Source organism: Trichechus manatus, unplaced genomic scaffold (assembly GCF_000243295.1).
Source record: "Trichechus manatus latirostris isolate Lorelei unplaced genomic scaffold, TriManLat1.0 scaffold00010, whole genome shotgun sequence".
NCBI classification, from domain to species: Eukaryota; Metazoa; Chordata; class Mammalia; order Sirenia; family Trichechidae; genus Trichechus; species Trichechus manatus.
The window spans coordinates 29,696,931-29,719,475 of record NW_004443946.1 but is presented as its reverse complement, the minus strand read 5'-3'; the positions used below and the strand labels follow the sequence as shown (position 1 = coordinate 29,719,475).

The 22,545-nt window shown below is 42.8% G+C and overlaps 1 protein-coding gene across 1 annotated transcript in view; it reads left to right on the top strand.

Moving 5' to 3' along the window:
• Nucleotides 1-1,194: 1,194 nt before the first annotated feature.
• Nucleotides 1,195-22,545, top strand: part of ANGEL1 (angel homolog 1) — a 34,430-nt gene continuing 13,079 nt past the window's right edge. The window contains exons 1-7 of the mRNA XM_004371066.2: nucleotides 1,195-1,258; nucleotides 4,371-4,946; nucleotides 6,500-6,726; nucleotides 7,193-7,262; nucleotides 7,830-8,263; nucleotides 10,885-11,011; nucleotides 11,311-11,421. Coding sequence (XP_004371123.1) covers nucleotides 1,195-1,258; nucleotides 4,371-4,946; nucleotides 6,500-6,726; nucleotides 7,193-7,262; nucleotides 7,830-8,263; nucleotides 10,885-11,011; nucleotides 11,311-11,421 — 1,609 coding nt within the window. The remainder of the gene's footprint in view (nucleotides 1,259-4,370; nucleotides 4,947-6,499; nucleotides 6,727-7,192; nucleotides 7,263-7,829; nucleotides 8,264-10,884; nucleotides 11,012-11,310; nucleotides 11,422-22,545) is intronic.

Sequence of the window (22,545 nt, the reverse complement as noted above, 5' to 3'; positions counted from 1 at the left end):
TCAGATTGCTTCTGGGGCCTTTGCTTCTCATTTCAGGAAAAGGGATGGGTGTTGTTGCCTGCAAGTAGATACTGCCTGTAGAGCTAAGGATAAAAAGTGGGAAGGCCACAATACTGACTCCTCTTTCACCTTTTAGCCTTTCAGTGTTATGATGTACCCAGCTGGTCCTGGATCTGGTGATTCCCCAGAAGGCTTCCCTGAACAACCGAGGCTCCAGCCACAAATTGGAAATTGCACAGCTCAGACACTGGGTACTGACATAAGGAAGTATTATACGGTGCTTTTTTCTTCAGAGGATGGCTGGGGCACAAGATTGAGGGTAGGGGGTTGAAGAAGTGAGACTCAAAGAGACCTTTGAGTAGCACAGGGTTCTTGGAGGAACTGGCCTTCATTCAGTGATATATGCTTTGTTTAATTAGTTAACAAAGGTTTATTTGGGCCCTACTATGTGTCTGGCACTGTTTTAGGCACTAGAGAGATACCTCAGTGAAAAAACAACAAACCAGACTTGATACCTACCCTTGTGGAATTTTTTTTTCCCTTGTCACTCTTACCAATGAAACACCCCGTTGTTTTTATTTTTTCCCCAGATTAGGAAAGGGGAAGGCCCATTTGGAACAGAATGGTGAAAGAGACAAAATCTAACGCACTGGGGCAAGGTGTGGATTCAGTTTGCGACCTAGGATTTTGAGTTGGAGAAGACAGTCGAGTCAGGGAAAAGGGAAGAATAGGGAAGAATTCGCGCTCTTTCTCCTCTCTGGGTTGGGAAGGGGTAGATAACAGAGTCAGGGCTAGATGAGCCTTAGTGGAAGCCCTGCCTCTCGTTTTCCATATAAGAAAAATGAGGAGCGGGAAGGTTATATGGTGGACTCAGGATGGACACCTAGTTAGTGGCAGAAGCGGTAATAAAACCGTGGCCTTTGAATAATACTATTAAGTCCCTACCACGGCATTTTTAAACTAGGGCCCTTAAACTGCAGCCCCGAGGCAGGACAGGCCCGTTGCCATGGGAACCGGCTCCCCGGCCCCGCGGTGGTTCTGCGTTACCAATAAAGTTGTTGTTGAAACGCGGTCGGCGGGAGCCGTGGCTGCACACGTGGGCCTGTCTAGGGGCGGAGCCTGGGCGGGGCCTAGGCGGGGCCGAGCTGAGGGAGACCGGCTGGCAGTGGTGAGGAGGGCAGGCGGCGGCCGGCCATGATCGCGTCTTGCTTGTGTTACCTGCTGCTGCCGGCCGCGCGCCTCTTCCGCGCCCTCTCAGGTACCCGCCCGACGTCCGAGAGGCGGGAGTCTGGTCCGGGCCTGTCTCGGTTGGGCCCCGCGGGGCCGCGCTCTGGGGCTCACGACCACCGTCCCCCGGACAGTGCCAAGGTGTGGGAGGCGGCCCTCACCCCGGGCCCCGCGGTACTGGGCCTAACTCCATGAGGGCCGGGCTTGGCGACGACTCTGGTGGCATGGTGGAGTCGAGCCACAGTTAACTTGAGAGGGCCTGGGGAAGGGGGCAGGGGCCGCCCCTTCCCTGCCCTCGGAGTGCAGAGAGGTTCTGGGCGGAGCCACTGTCCTAGGGGGTCGCAGAGGTTTGGTTATGCGGGGCTGAGGCGAATGCCCGAATTCTCTGTGGGTAGAGGCGGGTCCGCCCTGGAGAGACGTGCCTTCCCTGGGTTAATCCCACACTGTCCCAGCCACCTCTCAGCTCGCCGCGCTCAGCGGAGTTTTTGCTTGACAAAGGGCTAGTGTGCTCAGAATTCAGACACATTTGAACCTCAACTTTGAAGCAGTCTCCCATGCGTTTAACAAGAGATAGGGTGGAGTGGTAGTTGAGGGGGAAAGGTTATTCCTTAACATTTTCGTGATCTGCCCGCGCTCCCCATCCCTGGTTTTTGAAATTCCAGAGGCTTTTATGACTACCCGTTCGTCTCTGAGATGCCACAAAACTCCCAGATTTTCTCTGGCAATTTAGGGAGTTGGGACCAAGAAGTACTTTCTTAGAAAATAGGCATTGCAACTGTGCATTCTGTGCTTTTCTTTTCTGGAATTTCACCGAAGTTTGTGTGTATATAAGATACATATTTCACAGGAAATATATTTTTTATTTATTTACTTTTTACTGTCTGTCACTAGTGCAGGCTCCCGGAGGGCAGGACCATGTCTGTTTTGTTCGTTGTATTTCTAGTGCTAGCACACTGCCTGGTATACAGTAGGCACCCAGTGAATTCAGAGATGTTTTGTGTATCCGTACGTCGGAGGAGTGAGAAACTCCGTGGAAGTGACTGGTTTCAGATAACTAAAGCATGTTCCTTTAATCATGTTACCATAATTTCTGGAGCTCTTCTATGTCCATAGCCCTGGTGGCACAGTGGTGAAGAGTTCAGGCTGCTAACCAAAAGATCAGCAGTTGGAATCCACCATCTGCTCCTTGGAAACCCTATGGGGCGGTTCTACTCTGTCCTATGGGTCCTTAGGGGTTGGAATGGACTCGACATCAGTGGGTTCTTCCTATGTCCATGATGGCAGCCTTAGTGAAATATACTAGTTCAGAAGTTTCCAGAGAGTTCTAGGCAGGGCTTCAAACCTGTTTGTTCTGGTTGGAGCCCCTGATGAAAGTTTGCATTTCCACTCGGATATACTGGATCAGAATCTGTAGTTTAACAAGATCCCCAGGTGATTGTTAGTATAGTAAATTTTGAGAACCAATGCTCTACTAGTGGTTCTCAGAATTGGTCCCTAACCAGGAGCATTAGCATCACTTGGGAACTTGTTAGAAATGCAAATTTCTGATTCTAAGAATCTCAGAGGAGGGACCACCTGCCCCCTTGCACCCCACTGGAGTAGTTCTGCTTGTGTTAACTTGATATATTTGGCTTCTACATAAGTTTTTTTTTTTTTTTTTTTTTTTAATAAAAAGATTTTGCTGCTGAAAAACAACCGGCAACAACAAACCAAAACCTGCTAAATTTGAAAGCCTGTAACCTCGTGCTTATAAACCAAAGAACCTCTGCCATCTGGCATGCATAGATGATGTTTCAAGGGGCAGAGAATTATCAAATCCCTGGCACTAAAGCCTAGCAACCCAGCCCATGGGTTTAAAGCAGGGTTTCTCCATCTCAGCACTATTGATATTTTAGGCCAAATGATTTGTTGTGAGAGTTGTCCTGTACATTGTAGGATGTGTAACGGCATCCCTAGCCTTTAACCGCTAGATGCCAGTAGCACCCTCACAGTTGTGACAACCACAACACAGTGGCTCCAGGTATTGCCAAATGTCCCCTGGGAGCAAAATTGCCCCTGGTTGAAAACCACTGGACATAAATCAGAGGGACATAAATCCGCATAGACCATAAACAATAGTGACATCTGAACCACTTTGAAATTTTTCTTGCTTTCTAAAAAAAAATATGCTGATAAAATGAACCTCTTTACTGATGAAGAGTCAGCATTGTGCATATCACCTGTACTGTGCTGCAAATAAGTGATTTAGTATGTGTGGGTTAGTTGCTTGCACCAAAATACTGTGCTTGGAGTTTTGGGGCTCTAATTTTAGAATTTTTCCTGCCTACTCTCTTGCCTGTGGGCTGTCATTTGTGGCCACTGTAACAGAGATGACAGCTGTCTCTTCTTGCTGTCAGTTGTTGGCACCTTCTAATTTATAGCCTCTGATGTATTGTGGAATGAGAAAGTTGATAATGAAGTTTGTGAAGATTTTTTGAGTATAATAAATAGCTTTAAGAGGCATAAGAGCCTTTGCTGAGATGTAAACTGTATAGATTTTGTAACACCCTTTTTGTTTAGGACTTTTTTTTCAAAATGCTTTCATAGATTAGGGGATGTTACAGCGTTAGAAAAACTCTTGGAGATTATCCAGTCCAGATTCCTCCTGTCCCCATTTTACAGTCAAGAGTGAGTTCATCTGACTAAGTGCATTGTCCAAGGTCATGCAGTTTTGTTAATTTCCACGCTAGATCGTAACCCACAGTTCTGATTGATGGTCAAGTGCTGGTCAAGTAACTTGGTTTTAGAGCCAGAAAGTTGATGTTAATAGGAGTCTTAACCTCCATATAAAAGGGGTGTGGGTATATGAGTCCATCTCTGTCCTAGGTTATGTAGGAGAGCTATTCTTTCATTCATTCACTGAATATTTATCAGGTCTCTACCATATAAATTAGTTAATACTTGTAAAGCACTTAGAACAGTGCCTGGCTCATGGTAGACACTTTGGTGATGATGTTCCAGGCACTAAGGTGGGCAGGCTCGGTGATGATATAGCAAGTTGAGTGTGGTTCTTGCTCATATGGGGCTTATGGTCTAGCCAGAAGAAGAGTGTGGGTTGGGTGATACTGTCATCTTATAACCTTGTTTTTTGGCTTTCCTTTTAGATGCTTTCTTTACATGTCGAAAAAATGCCCTCCTGGCGAAGAGCTTGTCCCCCCAGGTAGAGGGTAACTTTGCCATGGCCCCTCGGGGCCCCGACCAGGAGGAGTGTGAGGGCCTGCTGCAGCAGTGGCGAGAAGAAGGTTCAAGCCAGGTACTCTCAACTGTGAGCGAAGGTCCCCTTGCAGATAAGGCACTGGCCCAGAGCAGCCTGGCACTCCTAATGGATAATCCCGGACAGCAGGATGCTGTTTCAGAGGACAAGTGGTGCAGCAGGCAGCTGAGTGACCTGCGGGCAGCAGAGAACCTGGACGAGTCTTTCCCAGAGGTGCTAGAAGAGGAGACACTGCCAGAGGTCGAGGGCCCTATGTGGGCAGCTGTCCCCATGCAGATGGGCCCCCAGTATGCAGACTGTGCTGTCCTCCCAATGAATGCCCTGGTCACAGAACAGTGGGAAGAGGACCCCGCAGTGGTGGCCTGGAGTATAGCACCTGAGCCTATTCCCCAGGAAGAGACTCCCATCTGGCCCTTTGAGGGCCTGGGGCAGTTACAGCCTCCCCCAATGGAAATACCGTATCACGGTGAGTCTGGCAATCAGCTCAGTGAGCCAGGGCAGCAGGTTGTCTTGTGTATGGGCAGAATCATTGCTGAAGAGGGCACTTTCTGGTGGGGAGCCCTACCCTGCACTCTTTTTCTTGAGAGTCTTTGAGACTTTTGCAGTGTCAGATACAGAGGGGCCTTGGAGGTCATCTCATCCAGCCTTATGGTCTTAGAAATGAAATAACCGTGGTACAGGAAGATAGGGGGACATGTTTAAAGTCATACAGCTAGGTAGTGGCAGAGCTAAAACTAGGCCACAGTTCTGATTTTCCATGCTGCTGTTTTTTTGGAGGGAGCCCAAGGGCTTCCTGGGGTAGGGGTGGGGAGATTCAAGATGGAAGCTCTCTGGGCCTCCACTGTCTGCCGCAACCAGAGGAACTCCAGTTTTATCTGTGTTACATATTGGGCTTCCACATAAGATAAAATTTGAAGAACAACCTCTGAATGTAAGCTATCTTGTACCTGCTTTATGATACGTAATAAGAACCGTGCTTTATCAGAGCTGCTTTTTAATGACATTATTCTAGAATGTTTTCTTTCCAGATGATGATTGAGAAGCTAATAAAAAATGGTGCCAGGTACCACAGCAGTAACAGAACTTTGCTGTTTTCTGGAGTGTACTGGATGTCTCTATAATTTTGTTCAGATGACTGCAGAACCCGGAAAAGCTGTTGCTGCTATTGATGCATAACACACTGTGATTGGTCTTTATATATATATGTACATATATATATACACACACACGCACACATATATATATGTAATTTGAATTTTTGGAGACTTTAGCTCTGCTGTCAATTTTGGAAAAAGTATCCCAGTTGTACTGTGTTGAGTTGGCATTGTATAGAAATTAACAGCCATATTGGTCTAGAAATGTTAAACTTAATTTTTTTCCATTTGTACAGGGGTAACACACTGTATTAAATATGTAAGGTCTTATCTACATGGGTTTTATTACAGAAACTAATAAAGTATTCTCTATTTAGAGAATAATGAAAAAAAAATTTGAAGAAAAATTCTGTGGCTCAAGTAGACTTGAAATCCATTATGGTGCCCCATGCTATAGGGGCGATGGGGAGCCTGGGATACGTTGTGGTCTCTAGCCCTATAGGTCTTTCCAGGTTTAGAGGTCAGAAAACACCCAATGCTAAAGTTACTTTAAAAATGTTTTTAACCTCAGGTGACTGTTAATCATGCCCATCTGAGTGACTCCCCAGAGACTCATGGATTTATCAAAAGTGAGAGATTGTCAGCCTATAAATAGTTATTGAGCATTGACTAGGTGCCAGGTACTGTGCTAGGTGCTGGGGATATAGTGGTGAGCTGGCTGAGATTGTCCCTGGCTTTACAGAGCTTACTCTTTAGTCTGGAGAATGTCCTTAGAGTGATGCTCAAATCACCACAGAGGGAAGGGTGACAGGGAAGATAAAAAAGGGATCTTTGGGCACAAAATCACTGGAGCAGGAGTAGAGATGGCAGGGGCCTCTGGATAACATGTACTTGTCATGGAACTCTTCCCTCAACCCCTTTGCAGAAATTTTGTGGCGAGAATGGGAGGATTTCTCCACCCAGCCAGATGCTCAGGGCCTGGAGGCAGGGGATGGCCCTCAGTTCCAGTTTACTCTGATGTCCTACAACATTCTGGCCCAGGACCTGATGCAGCAGAGTTCAGAGCTCTATCTGCATTGCCACCCAGACATCCTCAATTGGAACTATCGTTTTGCGAACCTCATGCAGGAATTCCAGCACTGGGACCCTGATGTGAGTGAAGGGGAAGTGCCATCTTGCATTGTCTCTGTACCTGGGCTGTTTCCCAGTGCTCTTAGAAAATGAGCACAACCCCATAGTCTTCAAATGATTAGAATCCTGCTTAAGGGTGGAGCTTGCCTGCCTTGAATAAGTGAGGTTTTGGCAGATGCTAAGCAGCATCTCCCTGGGTGCTTACCTTCCAGTGCCTTTATGCAGGGAGTGAGACTTGCAGGATTCGAGAAGCAGGAAAATCCAGCACACGTTTCTGGTCTCCTCAGCTCAAGTACGGGCCAGTTCTTGCTGTTAGTGACTCTCTGAGAAGAGTTAGCCCAGTGGGGGGTTTCAGTGTGGCTCTACCTGAAACCCGCAGCAGGTTACCACCTGGCCTCAGTGCCTGCTCCTGGAGGGGGTGGGAGTCTCACTCCAGTGTTCTGGGTACTCTGGATACTCTGGAGTGATTGGTTTCTCTTTTTCGCAGATCCTGTGTCTCCAGGAAGTCCAGGAAGATCATTACTGGGAGCAGCTGGAGCCCTCTCTGCGAATGATGGGTAATGCAGCTCCTGGCGTGTTTGCCAGCCTTTCTTCCTACAGCCCTGTCTACTCTTCTCCTGAAGACACCATCTTTTTCTTTTGTCTCAGTAAACTCAGTCTCACCTGTGAGCCAGCTCCTTCCTCATGTGGGTGAGAAAGAAGGAGTTCTGCAATTTTTAAAGCGACTCCAACATGTATTGCCATTTAAGCCTTGCAGTAACCAACCCTGTGAGGCTGAGTATTATTATCTCCATTTTACAAATAAGGAAACAGCCTCTGAGAATTTGTGTGACTTGCTCAAGGTCACAATGCCAGTAGGTCCAGAACTGTATTCTTTCTGACTCCAGAGTCCATGCCCTTCCTATCAAGTTGCATTATTTTGTGCCCTTTCCTCCCTCCTTCCCTTATAGCCACTCAGCCATCTGGTTGCAACTGTAAGAGAACCTCTGCAGAACCAAGGAAATGGCCAGGGCAAGGACTCCCCTTACTTAGCAGCAGGAGCAGTGCCTTAGGCACCACTGATTGAAGGGGATTCAGGCTTCAAGGACTCTGACCTCACTCCTTGGCTGGGGTTTTCCTTTCAGGCTTTACCTGTTTCTACAAGAGGAGGACTGGGTGTAAAACGGATGGCTGTGCTGTCTGCTACAAGCCCACCAAATTCCGTCTGCTCTGTGCCAGCCCTGTAGAGTACTTCCGGCCTGGCTTGGAGCTCCTCAATCGGGACAATGTGGGCTTAGTGCTGCTGCTGCAGCCGCTAGTCCCAGAAGGCCTGGGGCAAGTCTCGGTGGCCCCCCTGTGTGTGGCAAATACCCACGTCCTGTACAACCCACGCCGGGGTGACGTCAAGTTGGCCCAGATGGCTGTTCTCCTGGCCGAAGTGGACAAGGTGGCCAGGTTGTCAGATGGCAGCCACTGCCCGATCATCTTGTGTGGGGACCTGAATTCTGTCCCTAACTCACCTCTCTACAACTTCATCAGGGATGGAGAGCTCCAGTACCATGGGATGCCGGCCTGGAAGGTGAAATGGGAGAGGCCATTGTTGGGGTGGGAACGTGGCCTAGGGAGAGTTTCGAGTGTTGGCATCCAGTGCTGCTTCAGGGGCTGGGACCTCACTGTACCTGTTCTAGCTCCCTCCCGCTGCTGCTTGTTCTGTTGAATGGCTTGTGCCCAAGCCTGGAAGTTAGGAGCTCTTGAGTGCCTTTAACATAACTGAAATCCTTTTAGTTTTTACCATTAATTTATAGCACAAATAGTATAAAAGTACATTCTTGCAAGAATTCAAACATTATTTTAAAAAGGCAAAAGCCCCCTTTATTATGTACATTTCCTACTCTCTTCCCTTAGAGTCAAGTAATGACTTCTAAGTTTGGTGGTGGTCTTTCAGATTTTCTGTGCATTTACAGTAATATAACCGTAATTAACATCTCTTAAGTTCTTACTGTGTACCAGTTACCATTCTAAGCACTTTACATGTATTTACTGATTTAATTTTCACAGTTTCCATCATTGCTTCCATTTTATATATGAGGAAACCAAGGCATAGAGAAGTTAAATAATTTGTTGTAGGTTATGCCAGTTGTGGAGCCAGGATTTGTAACCAGGCAGTTAGTCTGGCCCCTTGCCCTCTGTCCTAGTTATTTAGTGCTATTATAACAGAAATACCACAAATGGTTGGCTTTAGAGAAGAGAAATTTATTTTCTCACTGTTTAGGAGGCTAGAAGTTCAAATTCAGGGCACCAGCTCTAGGGGAAGGTTTTCTCTCCCTGGTTCTAGGGGAAGGCCCTTGTCTCTTTTCAGCTTCTATTCTTTGGTGATCTTCATGTGGTGTGGCATTTATCTTCCCCCATCTCTGCTTGCTGGCCTGATCTGCTCTTTTATATCTCAAAGGCGATTGGCTTAAAACACACCCTACACCTTATATGGCCTCATTAACATAACAGAGAATCCATTCCCAAATGGGATTATATCCACAGGTATAGTGGTTAGGATTTACAGCACATATTTTAGGGGGACACCATTCAATCCATAACACCCTCAAACACTATGCTGTTGTTGCTTCTAACAGCCAGTATGCAGTCAATTGTGTGTGTGTTTTATAAACATGATATGCTACTTAGGTTTCATTTTGTAGCTTGGTTTTTTTTCACTCAACAGTGTGTATGTGGATCTGTCTCATTCCTTTTAACTGCTAAATGTTAATAGTATAGCTATCTCAGAGTTTTATCATCATTTATTTGCCTCTGCTGATGGGCATTCAGCTTGTGCTGATTTTTTAATATGTCACTTAGTCTCCTTGTTCCTCTGTTTTGTCCCTACTGACCCAATTTATTGTTTAGCTTTTGGCAAGGCATAAGTGGAGAAAGGACACAAAATGATTGAATTATTGTTGAGCACTTTGGGCTTTTACTTTAATGACGGTTACTTAAGTGCCAGCGATACTCTAGTTGCCATGTGCTGAGAGAAAGGCATTATTCTACTCTAAAGGATCTTTAATCAAGGAGCTCAGGGAATAGGAGACAGAATTTACTAAATGCCTGTGTGACAGCCATTGATTAAGAGAACTTGCTTTGAAGCCAGACAGTCCTGAGTTCAAATCCCTGCTCTGCCTCCTTGGGTAAATTACTTCACTCCTTTAAGCTCCATTTGCCTCATCTGTACATTGGGCGTATACTGAGACATGCCCCAGAGGGTATTTTTTTTTTCCCCTGGGTTAAATAAAATAATGTACATAAAGTATTTTCCAGTTCCTGGTTCAAAGTAAGCAATCAATTATTGACAGTGGTTATTATTAAGATTTCCAGTTGTACATTATGGGTATTATCTCTGTTTATAGTGGAAATTATTAAACCCAAGACAGCTTGATCAGAATCACAGCTAGTAAATGGCCATCAAATTCCAGGTCTGTTTTACTTCAGATGACATATTGAAAATAAATATCCTTTGAGGACAGGGGTTGTGTCTATCACTGCTGTATCCCAAGCACTTAGCTAGTGTTTTGCACATAGTTGGCATTCAAATACTTGTTGTTGTTAAGTGAAATAAAGGAATTTTGCTACACACGTTGGAGATACACAGATGACTGATGTTGCCGAATGTTTCCCCCACTACGTTCTGCCCGTTCCCAGGCTGCTCATTGGCTTTGACCGAGGATGGTGACATAGATACGGTAAAGTGCTTTGGTGCATTTTCCATTTGGTTTGACCCTGTGGTGTCCCCATAGTAGGCTTAGGATGCTAGATCTTGACCCAGACGATCTAAAGATCAGGATAAATCCTTTCCCATTGCAAGTTAAAGCCCCTGAAAGTTGCTCTTCCTTGTGGAGAATTGTGTAGATTTTTTTGAGGTAAAATTTAAGGGACCACATATTCATCATTCTTATTCTCCTTGACTCATATACCTCACTCTCTTAACCCTCACTCCTGTCTCATGGACATTTCAGTGTTTTCTAATGAAAAAATAGTTTTTTCAATTAGCTCGTTATTTTGTAGCCTTCACCTGAGAGTTACGAGGCTTGCTTACATCATGTATATAGTGCGTGATTGTGAGAGTGTATATTTGTTAGCATGTCCCAAAGCATGGGCTGTTAGTTCTTTTTCCCATCTCGGTTTCCTCATTCCCACCCTGCTCTTTCCTTGTAGGTATCTGGACAGGAAGACTTCTCCCATCAGCTCTACCAGAGGAAGCTGCAGGCCCCACTGTGGCCCATCTCCCTGGGCATCACTGATTCCTGTCAGTATGTCTCCTCCTGTCAGCCCAAGAGATCAGGTGAGCATGTGCCACATTCTTGGTTGATTGTGCCCAAGGCCCATTTTGGAAGAAAGCTGATTCTTCATTGACAAGAGAAAATGTAATTCCCTTGACTGCTTAGCACTCTCCCTCGTTTTTCTCATTGTCTTCCCAGTGGCCACTCAATGAAGTGTACAAATTTAAATCATAACTGTTGGAAAATCTCCTTGTCTTCAGAGCCTACCTCTGTGTCCCTATGCCAGGAGCTTCTTGGTACTAAGGAGGTCTCAGCATGTGGTGTCTCTTTCTTTTACCCTATGGCTTTTCCTGGTTTACAGAGAGACGCAAATATAGCCGAGACTTTCTGCTACATTTCCGCTTCTGCAACATCGCTTGTCAGCGACCAGCAGGACTAGTTCTCATGGAAGGAGTGACAGACACTAAACAAGGTAATGGAAACTAAGCCATTTTCTTGGTGTTCTTTCCTCCCCAACCTCTGATATTTGTCAGTTATGTGGTTTCCTAGTCTTTTCTGGATATAATTCTTAGAGCTCAGCTTCTGGTAATAATTATGCTTAGGGGGAGGGTTGACAGAGTTTAGTTGCCATGTACATGCATGGATATGCAGTATAGTAAGAACACTGGACCAGGAGTCAAGAGACCTGTGTTTGAACTAGCTCTGAGACCTTGAGTAAGCCACTTAACCTTTCTAGGCTTAAGTTGCTAACAACTAGTGTGTGTACAGCATATACAGGGGAGAAGATACACATGCTGGGGTTTTGAAAATCATAAAGTGACATTAGTCCTGGTTGTAATAATAAGTTGTTCCTACTGAGGACTTCCAGACTGAATGTGACAGAGTACACTTGACATTCACCCCTTCTTGTCTCTGAAACTACTCCTAAGCAACAGGAATAGTGGGAAAAAGAAAGGCAGAATTCATCTTTGACAAAGCTAGGAAATATCTGAAGATACCTGAAACCATGAACAGCACAAGTGGCATGGCTGCAAGAAGCACTGGAGATCAAGCAGGGATGCCAGAGGCCTTATGGATGGATTTATCTCTGGGGCTGTATGGATCTCAGAAAGAACCAGCAGAGTACATTTCTCCAAGATGAGGAGCACAGCTTGAGGCACAAAACAAATCTCTTGTTTCGTCTATAAGAATAGGATGCACACGTTGTGATAGGAGCTACTCTGAACCTGTTTTGGTCCTAGGAGGCAGTGGATGAAGAACCATCAAGGAAACAAGCCATATTTGCATTAAGCAGTCTGTTCAAGTGGTGGAGGAGATGAGATACTTAATCTAGAGCTGCATATCTCTTTTGGGTGGGGAGAAATAAAGACTAAAAGGACTTGTATACAATCCTGTGTCATAAGGAAAGTTCATGTTAGTTGGAATGTATACTCAGTCCTTCCCTTATATAAACTTTGTACAAATAGCTGGTGCAGGAAAACCTCAACTAATTCGAAACTGGGTAGCCTAAAGGGAACCAGCATGGGATCTATGCTAAAATACCATAAGAAAAAAGGGAGGAAGGAACAGAAAACACAAAAGACAGATAAAGAATATTTCCTTTAAAGATAAAAAATGTTGCCATGAAGCAATCAATAATTATGATTAATTATTCCCCCATGATAAAAAGTGTTGCCATGAAGCAATCAATAATTATGATTAATTATTTCACCGTAAATAAAAAAGGAAGCAATTGCTTTTATAAAATAAGAGCACAAAAATAAAAGTTTTTATAAAATAGTGAGACATCAGAAGATGAAATGTAAGCTGCAGAGCTCAGGAAAGAAGTGGAATAAAAGATAAAATCTCCACATACAATGAAGACAAAATTGGGTACAGCATAAGAGAGAATAAATACTGCTGGAAACAAGGCAAGAGACATATAGAGGTCAGGAAATGGGGATGGAGGGATGACAGTAGTGGAAGATTGTTAAAGGAGATTCAACATACACATAATTGGAGTTCATGGCACAAAACAAATACTTAAAGGTATGATTCAAGAAAAATTTTTCCTAAACAAAAATATCTGAATCTTCAGATATAGAGGACATGTTGCCTCTCAGGAAAAAGTGACATAGGAAAATTAATACCAAGACATATCCTAGTGAAGTTAGTAGAAGTCAAAGATGAGAAAATCCTTTGGGCGGTTGAACCAAAAAGATCAAGTTACTTTTAAAAGTAAAGATAATCATATCACCCTGGCTTCAGACATCTTATCATTAATATTCAACTCTAGAAGACCATGGGGCAAGACTTAAAGGAAAAAAAGTGTGGGTCCAGAATTTTATACCAAACCAAGTGGCTGTTGTTCATGCTTAAAGGAAACAGACAAAAGTTTTTGAACATGTAAAGATACAAGGAATATTGTTCTCATAAGCCTTTCTTCACAGAATATTGTCCAGTATAGTGCTGGAAGATGAGCCCTCTAGGTTGGATATACTATACAATAGCTGCCACATGGACTGGAGCATACCAAGAATCATGAAGATGGCCCAGAACTGAGCAGTGTTTCGCCCTTTTATACATAACGTCACAATGAGTTGAAGCCAACTTGATGGCAACTAACAACAACAACAAGCCTTCCTTGAAGAAATTACTAGAGAAATAAGCCAACCAAACAAGGACTGGAGAAACTGTAGTAAAAAGACTGATGAGGAGCACTGAGTTTATTTTTTTCACGTAGGAATTTAATTTGAATTGGCATTTTGCACAGAGCAGTGAACATTTCAATGGCTTAATGTTCTAAAATTATGAAATATTTATTTTTCTTTTTTTTTATTGTACTTTAGATGAAGTTTTACAGAACAAATAGTTTCTCATTAAACAGTACACATACTGTTTTGACAGTGGTTAACAAACCACAACATGTCAACACTGTCTCTTCTCAACCTTGAGTTCCCTATTACCAGCTTTCCTGTCCCCTCCTGCCTTCTAGTCCTTGTCCCTAGTCCTTGTCCCTGGACTGTTGTGCCCTGTTAGTCGCATTTTGTTTTATGGGGTCGTCTAATCTTTGGCTGAACAGTGAACCTCGGGAGTGACTTCATTACTGAGCTAAAAGGGTGTCCGGGGGCCATAATCTCCAGATTTCTCCAGTCTCTGTCAGGCCAGGAAGTCTGGTCTTTTTTTTTGTGAGTTAGAATTTTGTTCTACATTTTTCTCCAGCTCTGTCCGGGACCCTCTGTTGTGATCCCAGTCAGAGCAGTCGGTGGTGGTAGCTGTGTACCATCTAGTTGTACTGGACTCAGTCTGGTGGATGCTGTGGTAGTTCTGGTCCATTAGTCCTTTGGACTAATCTTTTCCTTGTATTTTGTTTTCTTCATTCTCCCTTGCTCCCGAAGAGGTGATACCAGTAGAGTATCTTATATGGCTGCTCACAGGCTTTTAAGACCCCAGAAGATTATAAAATTTTTAAGTCAAACAGTCATTGGATCCCATGTAGGTAATTTCACATTAAGAACAGGTTATTTAAAAAAAACAAAATCAATGCTATGCTTGAGTGAAGCATAAAATAAGCATTTCAGTTTAATAACAGAATTAAATCTAGCAACTTTAATATACATACTGACAACCACTTAGTAAGTAGAAAATAATTATTACATGGGGGAAAATATCTAGTTTTGAAAATAATGCAAAATAATAGCGTTATTTTCAAAATTGAGATTGAATTTGGGTAAATACACCTGCTGGCCACATACTGTGAACGTGTCATTGCATTTATTCAGTACGCTCACCCAGGTCTGAACAGGGTCTCGATCAGTTTCTTTTAACGGGTCCAAATCTAAAAAGCTACTGCCATTTTTAGGCCATGAGTGGAGAGACTTAAGTTTAGTAAAAACAGACTATGATGTGAGAGTTCTTTTTTCTAGAGGATTTGTTCATAAGTACTAACAAATAGTACTTCCAGTTCAATACCAGAGTTATCCAACACAAATGTTCACATCATAACATGCCAACTTGATCTGACACTAACTTTACTGGAAAACATCTGAGTGCAGAAAGAGATCCAGTGTTAGGTAGTGATGGTCTAATTGTCCCACAAGCTGACATTGCATTGCACTAGAGCATTCTACATCACCATTGTGATTCTTTCCCTCCCCAACTCCCTTTGTGACAAGTATTCATAGAAAATCCATAACAATTGACCCTATATTAGATCACACAAAAAAAAAACCTCAATAAATTGCAAAAAGTAGATGTAATGTAATCAACTTTCTCTGATTCCACATGCAGTAAAACTGGAAATTGAAAAGAAACAAAACAAAAAACATCAGGACATTTAAAAACTTCCGAACAACTTTTGGGTCAAAGAGGAAGTTTAAATTGTGACTGCAGAAGATCTAGAAAATAACAGTAATGAAAATACCATATATTTGTGGGATATAGCCAAAACAGTTTTCAGTAAAAATTAATAGAATTATACAGAATATAGAATTATGCTAATATATAAGAAAGAATGAAAGTAAATTAATTAAGCATCCGACTCAAGAAAAAAAATAGAAGAAGCTCCCAGATGCATTCCCTCAAAAGCCTCAGGCCCAGATTGACAGGAGAATACCATTAAGCCTTTAAAGAACCTGTATTTCCATTACTGTTTAAATTGTTACAGAGGAAGAAAGTGGACAAGTTATTTTTATGAAGCAAGTATATTGGCACTAATGTCTGACAACAATTATACAGAAAAAGAAAATATAGGTAGTGAAGACACATTTGTTAAAATTCAGTACCTATTTTAGATTATTTAAAAAAGAACCCTCCTTAGTTAAAAAAAAGTGGATAATTCCTTATACTGTTAAAATACATTTATTTCAACTCTGAAAATCAGCATCATGCTTAAAGAAGAGGCGTTAGTAACATTCCTGGTAAAGTCAGCAGCAAGACAAGGATAACCGCTATCATTATTTAACTATTTGGGGATACTAGCCAACAAAATTAGAGATAGAAATATAAGAAAATAGAAGTAAAAAAATACAAAGGAGGGATAAATTACTACTTGTTAATGATATCTTTATATAACTAGTAATCTAAGAAAATCAACTGAAAAGCATTACTGGCATTAAGGTAGTTCAGGAAGGTAGCTGGGTACAAAATTAATATGTAGAAATGGGTAATACTTATATATAAAAATAACACTTTGTTAAAAGATAAATGGGAAAAGAAGACCCTATTTATAATAGCAACAGAAAGAAAACAATATAGAAATAAATTTAACAGAAGAAATGCAAGGTATAGAAAGGAACATTTCATCAGTTGATATTGTTGTTAGGTGCTGTCGAATCTTTTCTGACTCATAGTGACCCTAAGTACAGCAGAACAAAACACTGCCCAGTCCTGTGCCATCTTCACAATCGTTGCTGTGTTTGATCCCACTTTTGCAGCCACTGTTTCAATCCATCTCATTGAGGGTCTTCCTCTTTTTTGCTGACCCTCTACTTTACCAAGCATGATGTCCTTCTCCCGGAACTGGTCCTTCTTGATAACATGTCTAAAGTATGTGAGATGAAGTCTCACCATCCTCGCTTCCAAAGAGCTTTCCGGCTGTACTGCTTCGAAGACAGATTTGTTCATTCTTCAGGCAGTCTGTGGTATATTCAGTATTCTTTGCCAACAACATAATACAAAGGCATCAATTCTTCTTTGATCTTCCTTATTCATTGTCCAGCTTTTGCATGCTGGACATATGAAGCAATTGAAAATACTGTGGCTTGGGTCAGGCGCACCTTAGTCCTCAGAATGACATCTTCGCTTTTCAACACTTTAAAGACATCTTGAAGTAGAGGAGTCGTGGTGGCGCAGTGGTTACAGCTTGATAGCTAAGCAAAAGGTTGGCAGTTCAAATCCACCAGCTGCTCCTTGGAAACTCTATGGGGCAGTTCTACTCTGTCCTATAGGGTTGCTGTGAGTCAGAATTGACTCAACAGCAGCAAGTTTGTTTTTTTTGTTTGTTTGTTTGTTTTGTGGCTGATTTGCCCAGTGTAATACGTTGTTTGCTTTCTTGACTGCTGCTTCCGTGGGCTTTGATTGTGAATCTAAGTAAAATGAAGTCCTTGACAGCTTCAGTCTTTTCTCCAATTATCATGATGTTGCTTATTGGTCCAGTTGTGAGGACTTTTGTTTTCTTTGTGTTGAGGTGCAGTCCATACTGAAGGCTGTAGTCGTTGATCTTCATCAGTAAGTTCTTCAAGTCCTCTTCACTTTCAGCAAGCAAGGTTGTGTCATCTGAATAATGCAGGTTGTTAATGAGCCTTCCTCCAATCCTGATGCTGCATTCTTTTTCATATAGTCCAGTTTCTCGGACTATATGCTCAGCATACAGATTAAAAAGTATGGTGAAAGAATACAACCCTGACGCGCAGGTTCCACGTGAGCACAATTAAGTGTTCTAGAATTCCCGTTCTCCACAATGTTATCCATAATTTGTTATGATCAACACTGTTGAATGCCTTTGCATAGTCAATAAAACACAGCTAAACATCTTTCTGGTATTCTCTGCTTTCAGCCAAGATCCATCTGACATCAGCAATGATATCCCTCGTTCCATGTCCTCTTCTGAATTCAGCTTGAATTTCTGGCAGTTCCCAGTCGATGTACTGCTGCAACCATTTTTGAATTATCTTCAGCAGAATTTTACTTGCATGTGATATTAATGATATTGTTTGATAATTTCTGCATTCTGTTGGATCACGTTCCTTTGGAATGGGCACAAATATGGATCTCTTCCAGTTGATTGACCAGATAGCGGTTTCCAGATTTCTTATTATAGACGAGTGAGTGCTTCCAGGATTGCATCAGTGTTGAAGCATCTCAGTTGTATTCCATCTTGTTTTTCGCCAGTGCCTTCAGTGCAGCTTGGACTTCTTCCTTCAATAACATTGGTTCTACCTCCTGAAATGGTTGAATGTTGACAAATTCTTTTTGGTACAGTGGCTCTGTGTATTCTTTCCATCTTCTTTTGATGCTTTCTGCATCATTCAATATTTTGCCCTTAGAATCCTTCAGAATTGCAACTCTAGGCTTGAATTTTTTCTTCAGTTCTTTAGTCATGAGAAATGCTGAGCATGTTCTTCCTTTTTGGTTTTCTAACTCTAGGTCTTTGCACATTTCATTATTTTACTCTGTCTTCTCGAGCCACCGTTTGGAATCTTCTGATCAGCTCTTTTACTTCATCATTTCTTCCATTTGCTTTAGCTATTATACATTCAAGAGCAAGTTTCAGGGAGGTAGAGCCAACATGGCACCCTAGACAGACACATGCCATCCTTCTGTAGCAAGGACCCAAAAAGCTAAGTAAAATAGATACAAATGTCAGTCCTAGACCCTAAGCATCAAATGAGTGGATAAAGAGATCAGACACCAAATGGAAGAAGAAACTGAAGGAAAACAGAGAGATATGGAGTGGAAGTCCACTGACAACTAAGACAGCACAGCATCGCCATCTTGGAGCGCAGCCATCACCGAGCCTGGACAGGGAGTATGGGAAGGCAGCTTTATGATGGAGCTCCCAAAAGGAGACAGAGCATCTGGTAACCAGACAAACACAGTTTCCCACCCCTCATCCTTCTGCCCTGTATACCACCTCCACCCTTCCTGATGGGCCACACCAAGTTGCCTTGGCTAGAGAGCTACTGGCCCGCCACCAACCCAAGTCCACCCAACTGGCTCCTGCTGTGCCATTTTTCCCCCCTTTCCTCTTTTTCTTTCTTTCTCCCACCTAGCCCATACCCCATCTCTACCCCTTCCCACAAGGCCACACTTTGCCACCTTGGCAAGACAGGGCTAGAGAGACTCCAGCACACTGCCAGCCTGTCTGCACCACCCCCACCCGCCAGCTCCTACCTTGCCATTTTTTTCCCTTCTTTCTCCCTCCAATCTAGCCCTGTAGGCCACCTCTACCTTTTCCTGCCAGGCCACGCTGCGCTGCCTTAGTTAGAGAGACACCAGCCTGCCACCCGCCCAGGCTCACCCTACCCCCACTTGCTGGCTCCTGTCATGCCATTTTTTTCCTATTCTTCCTTTTCTTTCTCCTTCCCACCTAGCTCTGTACGCCACTTCTACCCATTCTCGCCCAGCCTCGCCGCACCACTGTGGGTAGAGAGCTACTGTTCCACCATCACCCCGAGTCACACTCACCCCGACCTGCAGCCACCCGCCAGCCCCCATCACTCACTCACTCACTCACTCACTTACTTACTTACTTTCTTTACTTACTTACTTTACTTACTTACTTACTACTTACTTACTTACTTACTTACTTACTTCTTACTTACTTACTTACTTACATTTATTTATTTATTTATTTATTTATTTTCTCCTCCCACCTAGCCCCATAAGCCACGAACCCCTGGGCCATGCTGCATCTCCATGGCTAGAAAGCCACTAGCCCACTACTTTCTACCTCCTACCTAGCCCCATATGCCCCGTTACCCCTTCCCGTTGGCCCCCAAGTCTGCCCTGTTGGCACCTGCCTGATACCCCCTTATTTTTTCTTTCTACCCCTCACGAACCCCATACCCCACCCCGCCAGCCCTCGCCATGCCACCATGGCTAGAGCGTCCCCAGCTCAGGCTTGCTGCCACACCGGGCCCGCACTGCCCCTCCCCTCCCACCACTTGACCAGCTGATGAACAGAGGGAAGCAAGCCCGTACCACTGCCTGTCCAACACCCCTACCAATCTGGCGAGGGGCTGTGAATGCTCCCCACACAGCTGGACCAACATCAGGAGGCAGACAGCACCCACTCAGTGTCTACCCTCAGCCACCTCACCAAACTAATATACAGCAGAGTGGACTCACCTTGCCTGCTGCTGCTCTGCCCACACAGACAAGGTGGTGAGAGCTGTTATACCAACATATGAGCAAACAGCAAAGCACACCTGGCTGGCCCACCCTGACATAGCAAAACAAAACAAAGAAGCAGGATGAAACAAACAATAAATAAAATAATACGTTAATGTTTCAGAGACAGCAGACACTACCAAAAGATGTAAAAATGCAGGACAAGATGGCTCCTGCAAGCAACCAAAACAATCAGATGGCCTTCCAGTAGATGTCTAAGCAGTGGAACTACCTGATATGGAATTCAAAAGACTAATACTTAGGGCTGTCCAAGAGATTAGGAAAGAGATCAAGGAAAGCACAGACAAAATCAAGGAAAAAATAGACAAAATCATGGAAAACACAGACAAAACCAATAAAGACAGCTAAAATCAAGGAAAACACAGACAAAGCAATAGAAGAATTCAGGAAAATAATACAAGAACAAAAGATCAAAATAAATAAACAACTAGAAATCATACAAAAATAGTAACTAGAAATCCAAAAGTTAAACCACCAAATTTCAGAAATGAACAACTCAGTAGAAGGTTTTAAAAACAAACTTGAAACGATGGAAAACAGGATCATCGAGACTGAAGAAAAATCCATGGATGCCACTTAGAGGAAAATTACCAGAGAAAAGAATGAAGAAAACCTAACAATTACATGGGACACAATCAAGAGCAGAAATTTGCATGTGATTGGAATTCCAGAGCAGCGGGAGAAAATGGAAAAAACAGAGAAGATTGTTAAAGATTTGCTGGCAGGAAACATCCCACATATAGTGAAAGACAAAAAATCTGACCATCCAAGAAGCTCAATGAACCCCATATAGGATAGACCCCAAAAGAAAGTCACCAAGACATATCATAATCACATTTGCCAAAATGAAAGAAAAAGCATCTTGAGAGCAGCTCAAGAAAAATGAAAAGTCACTTAAAAAGGGGAAACAATAAGGCTAAGCTCTGATTACTTGGCAGAAACTATGCAGGCAAGAAGACAATGGGATGACATATATAAAACCTTGAAAGAAAAAACTGCCAATGAAGAAGAATATATACTGCAGAACTCTCTTTCCAATACGAAGGTGAAATTAGGACATTTCCAGATAAACAGAAATTAAGGGAATTTGTAAAAACCAAACTTACAAAAAATATTAAAGGGAGTTCTTTAGTTAGAGAACCAACAACATCAGACAACCACCAGAGTCTAGGACACAGGACGGCATCAGCCAGATACCAACCTAGGTAAAGAACTCTCAGTAATGAAACAAAGCTGAAAGACTTAAAACAGGGAAACAGAGATGTCAATCTGTAAATGGTGACAATGTCAAAACAATAAGGGGGAATTAACAGTGTAGGTGTAGAACTTTCAAATGGGGAGGAAGTCAGGGTGATACCAAGTAATAAAAGACAGGTTCAAACTTAGGAAGATAAGGGTAAATTTCAAGGTAATCACAAAGAAAGTTAAAAAACCTACTCATCAGAATAAAAAATAAGAAAAACATAAATTCTCAGTAAACACAAAATCTATAATAATGAAAGAAAAGAAAAACCACAAACAAAAGGAACTCAACGCAGAAAATTAAGAGGAACAAAGAAAAACGTCAGCACCACAAAAAAAAGTACAACATGATAGCAATAAACTCATACTTGTCAATAATCACACTGAATGTAAATGGCTTAAGTGCGCCTGTAAAGAGACAGAGACTGGCAGAATGGATAAAAAAGCATGATCCATCAATATGCAAGACACACACCTTAGACACAAGACATAAATATGTTAAAAATCAAAGGATGGAAAAAAATATATCAAGCAAACGGTAACCCAAAAAGGGCAGGAGTTGCAATACTAATCTCAGATAAAATAGACTTTCAGGTAAAATCAGCCATAAAAGACAAGGAAAGCCATTATATAATGATTAAAGGGACAATCCACCGAGAATACATAACTTTTATAAATAGCCATTCATGCAACGACAGGGCTCCAAAAGACATAAAACTAACAGCACTGAAAAGAGAAATAGACAGTTCCACAATAATAGTAGGAGACTTCAACACACCACTCTTGATAAGGACAGACCATCCAGAAAGAAACTCAACAAAGATACAGAAGATTTAAAGGCCAAAATCAACCAACTTGACCTCATAGACATATATAGAACACTCCATCCAACAGCAGCAAAGTATTTCTTTTCCAAAGCACATGGGACATTCTCCAGAATAGACCACATTTTAGGCCACAAAGCAGTCTTCAATAAAAGCTAAAACTTCGAAATGATACAAAACATTCTCTCTGATCACCATAAAAGTAGAAATCAATAAAAGGAAGAGCAAGAAAAAAATCAAATACATGGAAACTGAATAACACCTTGCTTAAAAACAACTGAGTAGTTGCGGTAAAATGGCGCTCTAGGCAGAAGCACCACGCCGTCCCTCCACAGCAAAGATCCGAAAAACTAAGCCAAACAGAGAAAACAACAATCCTGAAACCCTGAAATATCAAATGAAGAGATAAAGAACTCAGCGAAGCACCAAATAGAGTGAGAAAACTGACAGAGAATGGAGAGCGAGGAGAGATTCATGCAGAGCTCCCCTAACAGCTAATGCAGTGCGGATCCGTCATCCTGGACTCCTATTGGAGACCAGCAAATGGGGTACGAGAAAGGAGCTTCATGGAGCTTCCAGCGGGAGACAAAACAACCGGTAATTTGCTATATACGCTTTCCCACCCCCCACCCTTCTTC